At 41.8% G+C, this 14,322-nt stretch overlaps 1 protein-coding gene across 1 annotated transcript in view; it reads right to left on the bottom strand.

Moving 5' to 3' along the window:
* Positions 1-14,322, bottom strand: part of ECEL1 (endothelin converting enzyme like 1) — a 187,090-nt gene that overhangs the window by 111,310 nt on the left and 61,458 nt on the right. The window contains exon 6 of the mRNA XM_063442842.1: positions 10,841-10,965. Within this exon, the coding sequence (XP_063298912.1) occupies positions 10,841-10,965 (125 nt within the window). The remainder of the gene's footprint in view (positions 1-10,840; positions 10,966-14,322) is intronic.

The following is a 14,322-nucleotide window of genomic DNA, read 5'->3' as shown; positions in this document are numbered from 1 at the left end:
GGGTGGGCTCACACGTAGACTAACAGGTCAGCCAGTCTGCCTGCCAGTCAAGTAGGCTAGTCCACCAAGGTTGGACCATGCAGGGACCACTGTTTTAGTACTCTCTGTAGGGTCCTAATTCCCTGAGCAGAGGGAGAGCAGGTCTAATAATGCTCTTATGCTATACTTGTTAGGGACAATTTCCTTTTCCAATCTCCAAAAGTGAGACAGCAAAGATCAAATTGGGATGAGGGGACAGGGCCTGAACATTGGGACTGTCTTGACAAAATCGGGACTGGTTGTAGACCTGTCATATGAAATGTAGTTCACACTGCCAATATTATCCATTCCTGGCCTAAACTAATAATTGATTATTATTAATGTCTGTAAAGTATTTGTCATAATCTTGCTCTTCCATTAGACATACAGGAAGCATTGAGCAGTGGTATCTATCAAAGTTACTGGATCCCTAGGAAAGCAATACTGACAAGGGAGAATGGGTTGCTTCCCCCTTTCACCTGAAGGGGAGGAACAAATTAAACCTTCAGAGAAGAGAAACCAGAGCAATAAAAGCTCATCCAGGTTTTTCAGAAGAATGCTATAAAATTTTATGAGACATGTAAACAAGAAAAAAAAATATTGTGCTTTTATATGGGAAATGGAGTGACTAAATGAGTCAGTGAGGGATATTTGTCAAAGTGCCAGTGAATAATCTGTGCCTTCTCTGGGATTTGCTTCTTGTTTTTGTGAAAATGATCAATTCTGACTTTTACAAGTTTTTTACAATGATTTATTTTTGTGTCTTTTACGGATTTATTTTCTTTTGCATTATCTATTGCATAGCCCATTCCTAATGGATGATATTTATACCTTTTTTTGCAAATACATATTTTTTTTTTTATATTAGCTCAGTATATTTAATGGGCTTTAATCGTGGAGGTGCACAAATCTGATGGAATATACTTTAACACAGAGGATCAGATTTCTTTTTTGCTTTTTCAAAAAATCAGTCCACATGAGGTTAAAAAGCGAGATACTTTTCAAAACATAAAATAATATAAGCGCATATATCTCACAGTACCATGTGTCACATAATAGAGTAAAGTGGACTGAGGTTCTGATTTTAAAGAAACAGTAAAACACATAAATGCACATAACTTCAAAACAACTGTGCCACTGAGAGCATGAGAAATCAAGAGGAATAAATACATAATATTTTCTCATTTAGGAGCAGCAGATCACCTCTAGTTTTTCCAAAAGGTGGGGGGAGATTATAGAGCCAGCTAATAAAAAATAAATAAATAAAAAACTTATGCAAAGGGACATGGATCAATTTGAGACACCTGCCTCATTTTAAAAGCTTATAGGTTTGAATGAGACCAATGCACTGCAGGCTGAAAAAAAACAGCTAAATATGATTTTGTCTGGTCTGATGAATCATGTTTTCTTTTAGATTAGGATGGCCAGACACATGTGTGTCATTTACCTTGGGAATAGATGCCAGCAGGATGAACAATGGGAAGAAGGCCGGCTGGTGGAGGTAGTGCTATGCAACGTTCTTCTGGGAAACCTTGGGTCCAAGCATCCATGTGGATGTTACTTTGACACATACCATCTACCTACAGATTGTTGCAGACCCTGTAAATCCCTTCATGGCAGTGGTGTTCCCTAATGGCAGTGACTTCTTTCAGCAGGATAATGCACCTGCAACACTGCAAAAACTGTTCATAAACAAGAGTTTAAGGTGTTGCCTTGGCCTCCAAATTCTCCAGATTTCAATCAGATTAAGCATCTGTGGAATGTCATGGAAAAAGAAATCTGATCCATGGATGCCTCACCTTACAAATTGCAGGACTTAAAGGATCTGATGATATCACAGGACACGTTTAGAGATTTTATGGAGTCCATGCCTCAACACATCAGAACTGTTTTGGCAGCACGAGGGGGAACCTAAACGATATTAGGCCATTGGTTTTAATGTTGTAGCTGATCAGTGTACACTGATACAATGCACACACAAAAAGAAAGGAAAATAGAGGTGTAGTATGTCTTTTGTAAGAGATCCTCTAGAAAGTTGCTGAAAACCAGCAAGGTGACCACTAAACCCTGATAGGAAAGTCCAAACCCAGAGACCATAGTCAGGCAGACCAGTGGTGCAAATATGTTTAATTTCTTATTGCATTATAATGTGAATTTTCTAAATGAACCAAATCAATCAGAAAAGCATTTATTCCCTTCTATTGCGGGGCTAGTATAAGTTGTGAATCCAATTTTCAAAATAGGATAGATCTTTTATACAGAGGAATCAGTGCAATTTCCTTCCAGTACTGATTTTCTGATTAATTAGGTAGAACCTATTACAGGCCTGCACAACATACAGCCCAAAGCATTTTGTGCGGCTCATACACTAAGGAGGCCCACTGGCTTAGGGCCACCCGATGGGCCTTTGTCAGAAGGGGCCCGGATAAGCTCTGTGTGCCTTTAACAACCTGACTGTGCCACTTGCTTATCGACATCCTATAAGCAAGTGCAATCGCACACATACTGTCCCTCTATACAAACACACTGCCCCCTCAAACACACTATACTTCTCACACACACACTGCACCCCTCATACACATTGCACCCCAGCACACAAACTGCACTGTTCACACACAGACCCTGCACATCTCACACACACACACATCACCCCACACACACACACATGCAGAGAGCTGTAGTGGTTATTGTGCTTGGATTGTCCCTGTAAATAATCTCCAAGTGCCTCTCCCGAGATTCGGTTCTGGACCTGCCCCTGCATCCAATGAGTAAGTGTGTGCCTCGAGTCACTTCCTCCCAGAGACAGGAGCCGTGCGGGAAGGGGAAGGTGGCTGTGACGAGTGGGCAGGCCAGGAGAGAGTCAGGAGTCAGAGAAGGCAGGAGAGGCTGCAACAGCTAGCCCCTACATAGAAACATAGAATGTGACGGCAGATAAGAACCATTCGGCCCATCTTGTCTGTCCAATTTTCTAAATACTTTCATTAGTCCGTGGCCTTATCTTATAGTTAGGATAGCCTTATGGCTATCCCATGCATGCTTAAACTCCTTTACTGTGTTAACCTCTACCACTTCAGCTGGGAGACTATTCCATGCATCCACTACCCTCTCAGTAAAGTAATACTTCCTGATATTATTTTTCAACCTTTGCCCCCTAATATAAGACTACGTCCTCTTGTTGTGGTAGTTTTTCTTCTTTTAAATATAGTCTCCTCCTACGAAACTAGCGAATAACGCCTAAATGAGCACACCCCGACTACCGGGGCGACCAGAATCAGCTCCAGGAGAGCGTAAGGCACACATCGATGCCTTTCTTTCAACAGGGTGCAAAACAGAAACGTCGGCCCCCAAGGGTCTCCCACGCGGCCAGCCAGAAATACAGGCCGCATGCAACAGCGGCCTGGTGGGATACAGACTGGCTTACACCCGATCAACAGCAAGCGCAGGCACCAGAGCCAGAAGAGATGGGCAAAAAATCCCACAAATCTCAGGCACCCATTCCTCATGACTCACAGGACATCGGCAAGCTGCTTCAACACACACCCAGGCCCAAAGAGCTGGAACAGGCGAACCAGAGGCCTATAACTACCAGATGACAGCAGGGGTGAGTGAAAATACACAGGGACCACCCACAGAAGGGCCCCCATCCCCACAAACCCCAGCCAACACTGAACCTGCAACAAAACATGACATTGATAACCTCTTCGACAGAATCCAAAAACTGTTTGCCGCAGACATAGCAGCAGTGCGGACCGAGGTACGGGCGGTCACTGCCCGCATCCAGGCATCGGACACAAACATAGCTGACCTGCAAAGCAACCTGGCAGAGGTGAGGGACACCGTGAGGAAACTACAAGAGCAAAACTCACACATGTCTCTGAGACTAGACTTACTGGATGAAAGGACCCGCCAGAAGAATATAAAGATCAGAGGGGTCGCAGAAGCAGTAACAGCGGAGGAATTGCCGCACCTCATAAGACGCCTAATAACTACATTGCTCCCAGCAAAACAGGCGAAGCAATTCACACACGACGGCGCTTACCGTATCGCAAAATCCCCTAGGGCGCCACCTGCAGCACCCAGGGACATTATACTGCGATGCGGAACGAGGCAAGACAAACAAGCCTTGATGAGAGCTATCCATAATAAATCACCTATGGACTTTGAGACCCACAAGATCTCACTCTTCCAAGACCTTCAACGCACCACTCTAATGTGGAGAAAGACCATGAAACCCATCACCCAAAGGCTACAAGAAGAAGGGATAACATATAGATGGACTGCCCCTCGATCACTCACAGTAATTAAAGAAGGCATCCAGTTCAAGGCCACCGATGTGGCGGAGGCCAGCACCTTTCTGACAGTGCTTGGCATAGGAGACGCCCCGCAAGTGCGGAAGGCCCAAGCTACGAGTGGGACATGGGACGTTGACAACGTCACCCCCTTTGTCCCCCGACATGAACATGGAGCAGTGACATAGGGAATCACACCTCAGCCATAGATTGAGAATCTAGTACTCCTTTGACCCGACCTTCGTATTGAACACCCCCACTTCTACCCCCACTGCACCGATTAGACGAATGCCCCGGAAAAAGTCTGTGCCCACCATAGCCCTACTAATAGCGATGTCCATGAAAGGGCCCCACGTAGGCCTACTCCCTAGCACCCTCCCCCCCGGAGTCCCCTCCGGTTAAGGAATACACTAGACCCCCAGCTAACAGACGACAACCAGCAATCCAGACTAACCGCTAAGGTCCCATATTCCAGTACTCTCCCCTCCCTGATGAGCCCCTAAGATACACTCAGGTTATGCAGACCTTCAATCTCCCATTATACTGGTATTTTTCCACAAATAGTCTGGACCATAGTTGTTCTTATTTTTTGATTTTTCATCTTATTTTTAAGTTTCCTTATGTATGGTATATGGTGCTTAATTGTCCTTAATATTTAGACACCCTTACTACCAACAAGGGGATCATTTACTAAGCGCTGAAACCTCCCTGTGCACCTCTACATAGAAATAGATACCTCGTTTGTTTCAGCAGATGATCACCACAGTAATAGTCACAATATTATTCTTATTTATTTTACTTAGTTTACAGATCGTTCCGTTAATCAGTTAGCAACTTAGCTTTCTTTTCTTTTCTTGTATATTGTCCTAAGATACATAGATGACTCTCGTTAGGGGGTCTTACACCCCAGACGACAAAGCGACATCAGAACAAGCTTTACTAGTCATAGCCCCTAGTTGGTGGGCTATAGCCCACTGTACTTCTTTCTTGTAAAGCTTCAGACGGCAATAGCCATACATTGAGATAACTTGCTAATATAACACTTTGATGAACCTTAGCTATGGTTACTTGAGTGTCACGAGTTTCACTGGAATTCCGATATGGATCAATCAACAGTGTTTAATAGCCTGCTCTCCTCTTGTTATATATATATACAACTACTTAGTCATGTTTTATGTTTAGTTAAGATAAATGTACGCTAAGCGACTCTCAAAAATATAAAAATGAGGCATTGAAAAAATGTGGAAATGTATCTAACGGTGCTATCGTTGTATCGATCCTATTCTGTGAAAACCCTTGCATTTCCCTTTCTTTATTCTGTACCCTTCATCCGTGCCTTAATAAAAGAAAGATTGACAAAAAAAAAAATATAGTCTCCTCCTTTACTGTGTTGATTCCCTTTATGTATTTAAATGTTTCTATTATATCCCTCCTGTCTCGTCTTTCCTCCAAGCTATACATTTTAAGATTCTTTAAACTCTCCTTGTAAGTTTTATCCTGCAATCCATGAACCAGTTTAGTAGCCCTTCTCTGAACTCTCTCTGACGTATCAATATCCTTCTGAGAATACGGTCTCCAGTACTGTACTGCGTACAATACTCCAAGTGAGGTCTCACCAGTGTTCTGTACAATGGCACGAGCACTTCTCTCTTTCTACTGCTTATACCTCTCCCTATACAACCAAGCATTCTGCTAGCATTTCCTGCTGCTCTATTACATTGTCTGCCTACCTTTAAGTAATCAGAAATAATCACCCCTAAATCCCTTTCTTCAGATGTTGAGGTTAGGACTCTATCAAATATTCTGTACTCTGCCCTTGGGTTTTTACGTCCAAGATGCATTATCTTGCACTTATCCACATTAAATGTCAGTTGCCACAACTCCGACCATTTTTCTAGTTTACCCAAAATCATTTGTCATTTGGCTTATCCCTCCTGGAACATCAACCCTGTTACATATCTTAGTATCATCAGCAAAAAGACATACCTTACCATCAAGACCTTCTGCAATATCACTAACAAAAATATTAAAGATAATGGGTCCAAGTACAGATCCCTGAGGTACCCCACTGGTGACAAGCCCATGCTTTGAATATACTCCATTGACAACAACCCTCTGTTGCCTGTCACTCAGGCACTGCCCTACCCATTCAACAATATTTGAATCCAAACTTAAAGATTGCAGTTTATTGATAAGCCTTCTATGCGCAACAGTGTCAAAAGCCTTACTGAAATCTAGGTAAGCAATGTCTACTGCACCACCCTGATAAATTATTTTAGTTACCCAATCAAAAAAAAACAATAAGATCAGTTTGGCATGATCTCCCTGAAGTAAACCCATGCTGTCTCTGATCTTGAAATCCATGTGATTTTAGATGTTTACCAATCCTATCTTTTAACATGGTTTCCATTACTTTCCCCACTGAAGTACTGGCCTATAGTTGCCCGACTCCTCCCTACTACCTTTCTTGTGAATGGGCACAACATTCGCTAACTAGTCCTGTTAACAATGATTGGTTAAATAAATCTGTTAATAGTTTTGCTAGTACACCACTAAGCTATATTAATAACTTTGGGTGTATTCCATCTGGTCCCATTGACTTATTTGTCTTTACTTTTGACAGTTGAAATACAACCTTTTCCTCTGTAAACTCACATGTAACAAATGACTAATTTGTCCTTTTTCCTAACTGAGGCCCCTTTCCTTTATTTTCATCTGTAAATACTGAACAAAAATATTTGTTGAGGCAGTCAGCTAGACATTTATCCTCTTCTACATACCTTCCTTCTTTTGTTTTGAATCTAACTAATCCTAGTTTTACTTTCCTTTTCTCATTTATGTATCTGAAAAAAAATTTGTCCCCTTTTTTTTTACTGATTGTGCTATTTTCTTTTCTGTGTGTGCTTTGGAAGCTCTTATAACTTGCTTAGCCTCTTTCTGCCTAATCTTATAGATCATTCTGTATTCCTCACTCTGTTTTTTTTTATAATAACTAAATCCTAACTTTTTGTTTTTTTTTACTATTTTGGCCACATCTGCGGAGTACCACAGTGGTTTCTTGAATTTTTTGTTTTTACTGACAAGCCTAATGCAATTTTGTGTTGCCTTCAGCAGTGCAACTTTTTAAATAATCCCATTTCTCTCGGACTCCATTTAAATTGCTCCAGTCTGATAATGACTCCTTTACACATATTCTAATTTTAGAAAAGTCTGCTTTTCTAAAGTCTAAACCTTTTGTTTTTGTGTGGTGTGACTCAGTCACTGTTCTAATATTAAACCACACCTACTGAGGATCACTGGATCCTAAAAACTTTCACCTACAGCAATATCAGATACCAAATCTCAATTTGTTAGCACTAAATCTAGTATGGTCTCTTTACGAGTTGACTCCTCAACGACTTGTTTTAGAGACAATCCCAGTAGGGAGTTTATAATATGTGTGCTCCCGGCACAAGCAGCTATTTTGGTTTTCCAATTCACATCAGGAAGATTAAAGTCACCCATGATGATAACTTCATTGTCATTTTAGCTATTTCCTCAACTAGTAGATTATCTAAACAAAGTAAAAAATATAAGGTTAAAAAATAGACCAAGTAAAGAAGGTGCTACGATCACCTATGTGAGCCACTCAAACACATACAAGTGAATTACATAAAAACAATGAAAAGGTGAGAGCACACTACATTGAATGACACATTACCCTTATCTGCACTCTTTGATCAATCGATTTGTCAATGCTTTGGTCACTCCTGCAATTAACATAAAAAAAAAAAAAAACAGGAAAAAACGCAAATAGGGTAGTAAAGTTAAAGGGAAACTCCAGTGCCAGGAAAACGATCCGTTTTCCTGGCACTGGAGGGTCCCTCTCCCTCCCACCCCCCAATCCCCAGTTGCTGAAGGGGTGAAAACCCCTTCAGTGACTTACCAGGGGCAGCGACAGGTCCCACGTCACTGCTTCCTCCTCCCCCGCCGCTCCTCCTTCTACTTACGTCGGCCGGTGGGCGAGACTGATCTCGCCCGCCGGCCGAGGAGACCTAATGTGCATGCGCGGCAATGCTGCGCTTATGCGCGGCAATGCCGCGCTTATGCGCATTAGCACACCCCATAGGAAAGCATTGAAAATGAATTTCAATGCTTCCCTATGGGGAATAGAGCGACGCTGGAGGTCCTCACACAGCGTGAGGTCGTCCAGCGACGCTCTAGCACAGAAAACCTGTGCTATGAAGCAGGAAGTCCCTCTAGTGGCTGTCTAATAGACAGCCACTAGGGGAGGACTTAACCCTGCAAGGTAATTATTGCAGTTTAAAAAAAACTGCAATAATTACACTTGCAGGGTTAAGGGTAGTGGGAGTTGGCACCCAGACCACTCCAATGAGCCGAAGTGGTCTGGGTGCCTGGAGTGTCCCTTTAAGCCTTAATATAAATGAAATTATCAAAGGTCTCACTCACATGGGCTTGAGCCACTTTCCTTAAGCTGGCTCAGACTACAGGTGTAGAAAGATATCTGCACGTGGCTTTCAAACCACAAGGTAGGTATAAAAAGGTTGACTACCCCTGGTCTAGACTAATGTACTGATTCACTAAATACTGACTGATCCTAAATGATAATCACATTGCAAAATATATCACTGTAAGTCTAACTCTATAGTGATACAAATCACATGTTGAAATTATGTTTTTATTTATTTAATTATTTAAATCATCCTTATTTCTTATTGAGCATTTATTCATTTTTTTGTCACTCTTTTTTTTTTCCTGTGCCAAGTATTACAAAGATGCCTGCAATGCCACAACAGCAGAAGCAGACTCATGTCAAACATAATAAAACATTAAAATAGCATTTGACAATAAACACATTTTGGTAAGAAGGATAAAAAGAGAACAAGCTAAGAAAACATGTCTATTTTGAACAAAAAGCAGTACTCCACATTACGATATGCTGTTCAAACAACTTACTAGACTCACTATGCTACAAATCACTAGATTCCAGTGAACATATAGAGGCGAATGCTATAAACAGAGGAGATAGTAGTCAATGCTCGGCATCATCGAGAGTATAACTCCAAGGACTTAAGACAGTAAATCTCCATACCACAATAAAAAGAGAGAAAAGAACAATAAAAAATAAAAATAATGACTTTTTTGGATAACTTTTAAAGGCAAATATAAATGACATTCATGAATATTGTGTGAAGAATCAACTCATTTCTGAAAGCCAGTTCAGTTGATACCCATAAGTGGCAGTGACACTTCTCCTTAGCAGTGCCACTTCTCCTACGTGAAAGGTATCGCTCCGGGACAGGATGCCCCTCCAGCCCAGGCCTGTGTGAGGGTCTGCATCAGTAAACCACATACTCTGTGACTTCTAGAGTGCAAGTCTATCACTTTCAAGGGGAGGTCGGAGGATGTAGGTGGCAGTCGCTGCTTTGCACGGACCATCTTCCACCTGTGTGAATGATGCAAGGTAGACAAGTCGTGGGTGTTTCTTGCTACAAGTAGGTAAGTAAGAGGTTGTAGAAGCTGCGTTTTGTTTGTTTTGCCCAGAGTAGGCCTCTCTGCCTCTGGGCATAAGGTTCTCTTATCCACTGAAGTTTATGCTTGCTGACTGTATTGCCACATCCAGAGAGTGTTATGGAGTTGTGGCAAGTCTTCTGCAGTTAACTCGTGTCCTGTGAGTTGGAGTGAAAGATAGTCGCGAATATGCTCTTATGAAGGTGGGTGCAATGGCAGAGGGGTTCAGGATATACCCCACTGGTCCAAAGTAGAGGAGGTAGGAGGACTGCGGGTCCCAACTACGTGTCTAAGAGCAAGGAAATTGGCCGCCTCTCCCCAGCTTCACCTCCAGTAGGCTGCAATAGGCTTGCCCGGGCATCCAGTAATAGAAATTCTTAAGAAAACTAGCAATTTGTTTGCCCAGGCACCCCTGAGTTGACAAATGCGTGTTGGGTGATGTTTACGTGCGATAGCCGGGATTAATACACCTAATGCTGCCAAAAATGAAAGAGCTCAAGCACAGCACGTCTGCTTGGCTTGAAGGTCAGGCTCCACCCCCTGTTGTGCATTTATTATTTTTAATATGTTGCCTTAAATTAAAAAATGTAGGATGTGTGAGGCATACTATTGAGATATTGCTACTCCTAGTTTATTTAGTAACCAAATCACAATATTATAAATAACTATATATTGCTACAAGACAATTCTTTTTCATACGCCTTTAATACTGTCGGTGTATAGATTTAATCAGTAAAGTATTAGTACAGTTCTGACATAAAGATATAGTACTGTTGCACTGCCCTCTTGCTGTGTCTGTACTCTATTATTATTTTATATATCTGAAGATTTCAGGATTTCATACATCTAAATACAAAAAATTCCTGCATTTAAATATTGGAAATTCATGTTTTCTGTTGGCATCTCAAACACAAGTATCTAATCAATTACAGCTGTATATGGCATGCTACTTTTTTGCAACATCCTAATTCAATTTACAGAACAGATGTCACAATTACCGTGATATGTACTTTTCACCTCACCTTGCTGGGGTGGAGCGGATCAGCTCAGACACCTTCTGCATATAATCCGTGGCCAACACTACTATCTCTTCATCCTCTGAGAAATTCTCGTGGAATATCCTGTCAAGAAGACGTTTCCATCTCAACTAATCAAAAGAAAAAAAAGTAGATTACTTGGAACATTCACACTCTCCTCTAATTTCCTAAACTTGCCTGTAAACCAAGCATGTCAAACTCAAAGGCTAGCACGGGCCATTTAAACAAGGTTTAAGTTTATGTGGGCAGCAAAAAAACATTTTCATAGAAACGTGAATGTGACGTGGCGTTGCGTGCCTCCATGCACCAGGTTCTCCACTGTCCAGCCGCGGTCATCGCAACACTGACCAAAACACACTGACGGACACACACACACACACACACTCACTAAAAGACACACTCACTGACAGATACACACACACAATCTCTGACAGACACCCACTCACTGACAGACACACACACAAACACATTTCCACATTCTTGCACACACTAACACCATTTTCTTTATTGCTCCCTACCTTTGGGAGCTGATGTAGGGCCTCTCCTTGAGGGGTCCAGTGGGGATCTTCTCTCGGAAGCTCAGTCTTCCTCCTCCTCACGCGCACAGTTTAGTGATTCCGGGTGCTGGAATTACGTCATATTCCGGCACCCGGCATCACCACAGAGGGCACGCGCGAGGGAGCAGGACGACTGAGCTCCCTCTCTGCCGCCAGGGACCTCTCCTCCCTGGTCGGGTACATTTTTTGCAGAGTAAGCACCTGCAATGTAAGGAGAGCAGGTGCCTACTCTGTCTTAGTAAGCATGTCTCAAACTCGCAGCTCGCGGGCTGCAAAGATATTCATTGTGGGCTGCATGCGGGCCGCGAGTTTGACATGCTTGCTGTAAACTCCTTGCCACAAATCCCTAGTCACTTCCTCAAAGACGAATTTGAAGCTTTTAATACATCTACACTATCAGCAAACATGTCATTTTGCACATGAATTGTAGTCATGTTTTACAAGACTTATAAAAAAGAAATGTATTAATTCTAACTAAATGACAAAGGAGCTTGGACCATTTTCTACTCCTGGGTCTCTGACAATAGAAATGAGCTGGGGAATAATTTCTGTATGAATCTAAACCCTCAGGTATAGATAACCTTGATCGGCTCTGATGACTGGCAGCTGCCAAATACAAGTCCCTTCTAGCCGCCAATGTGTTTCAATTTTCCATTATGTGTTTTTGCATTAATAGCTCTGTTTTTGGCAGGGTTCGAGGTGGAGGTGGAGGATTGCAAATAAATCTCAGGAACCTAACAAGACGCAGCTGAGTTATTTATATTCACCAGAGAGTGGAGTGTAGAAACCTCTTGGCAAATTACTTACAGGCTATCAGTCTTCAGGGCAGGAGAGACAAATGTAGTGTTTAAGCTGTAACATTGAGTGCTAGGTGTATCTCTTGAGGGTCCTGTTCTCTGTTACAGAAAAGCACTGAATTTCCTCACTGTTCTTCCAATCCTTCTGCTAGCACTTCATTCACAATGTCATTATCTCTTAGGACGACTTGTTTAAAACTGTAATGCAATATTTCTTAGTAACTCCATCAATTTTTATAGCATGTATTTTTTAAGGTCATATTTTTATCATCTGAGACTACTAAAGGCATCTCTTTAGTGTGTAGTTAGCCTAAAATTGCATTGTCTATTGTAGTTTATTTCCAATTAATCCAGCATCCTGTTTCCCTTTATTATAAGTAAGATTATTATTACTGGCATTTATAAACAGCCAACATATTCTGCAGCACTGTACAACTGGGTGGAACAAAAAAACAGTACAATGTACACATCACAAAAAAAAAGTACAGAGGGCCCTGCCTGTGAGCTGCAATCTAGCCATTTAGGCACTTTCAAACAAAGTACTTGGTTAGACAGCGTGCATATTTACAATGTAACTGGTGGACATGACAAAAACAAAAATAAAAAACTACCAATATATGTCTCAAAATGGGTATTTGTCACAGTAGAATGAACTATAAAACGTAACTTTTAATAGATATATTAATACGAAGTGTAATACTAAAAACTAAAAGCACAAGGCTGTATAATGTCCTGAAGTATAGCTAGAGCGAACTCAAAACTCTCAAATGTTAAATATTGCAAATGGTAGTGGAAAGAAAAAAGTTACTTAATAAGTCATAATTTAACAATTGCTACACAGGATAACAGGAGGGAACGTAGTGTGCATTCATATATTCTCAGAACTCTCCTGCAGTAAAGAGTCTGCTCCTTTAGAAAGGAATGCCTCATGTGTACAAACTACCAAAATAGCTATGTAGTGCACCAATAGACAGAGAAATAGTACTTCAAAGATAGAAAGGTGCTTATAAAACAGGAGGGTAAGAGACAGTGAGAGGAAACCACTAGGATTATATATATATAAAGTGTCTCAGACCTAGCGCTGGCTGATTGTAACAAAATCTAAGTGCCTTCGAGGGCACCCCTTATCAAATGCCTGCAATGCCTCTCTAACTCCCCCATAGATAGCACATAACTAAAGAACAGGACTGTTCAAAGAACGCCTAGGTAAAGATGCAATTTAAGCTAGCAAAATAACGGCTTCGTGTTAATGCAACAACCCCGGTACAAGCCGACTAAGCGTCCAGAGCCCCTGACGCGCGCGTTTCGTCTGGGTTACTCATCAGAGAGTAACCCTCCGATGAGTAACCCAGACGAAGGCACTTAGATTTTGTTACAATCAGCCAGCGCTAGGTAATGCTTAGGGAAAATTAAATGTCTTTTTTTTTCTGTTAGCTGCCCAGGGGGTGGAAGAAGGCCTGTGCACAGAAATGTACATTAATCAGTCACAACATTAAAATCCTCTACCTAATATCGTGTAGATTGCCCTTGTGCTGACAAAATTGCTCTGATGCATTGAACCTCCATAAGACCTTTAAATGTGTCCCGTGGTATCTGGCAAAAATACATTAGCTGCAGATCCTTCAAGTCCTGCAAGATGCGAGGTGGGGCCTCCATGAATCAGATTTTATTTCAAGCACAACCCACAGATGCTCATTAGAGTGAGATCTGGGGAATTTGGATGCAAAGCAACACTTTGTCATGTTCCTAAAACCATTCCTGAACAATTTTTTTTCAGTGTGGCAGTGTGCATTATCCTGCTGAAAGAGACCACTGCCATCTAGGAACACCATTCCCATGAAGGGATGTACAGAAATACATGGTCTTCAACAATCTCTAAGTAGGTGGTACGTGTCAAAGTTACATCCACTGGAATGCAAGGACCCAAAGCTTCAGAGCAAAACATAGCCCAGAGCATAACACTTCCTTCGCCAACCTGCCTTCTTCCCATAGTGCATACTGCTGCCATCTCTCATTTCTTCCCCGGTTAAATTAAATACACGCATCTGGCCATCCACCTAACCTAAAAGAAAACGTGATTTATCAGACCAGGCAACCTTCTTCCATTGCTCCC

The sequence above is a fragment of the Pelobates fuscus genome, chromosome 2 (genome assembly GCF_036172605.1).
Source record: "Pelobates fuscus isolate aPelFus1 chromosome 2, aPelFus1.pri, whole genome shotgun sequence".
Lineage (NCBI taxonomy): Eukaryota > Metazoa > Chordata > Amphibia > Anura > Pelobatidae > Pelobates > Pelobates fuscus.
This window is presented reverse-complemented; position numbering and strand designations above follow the sequence as displayed.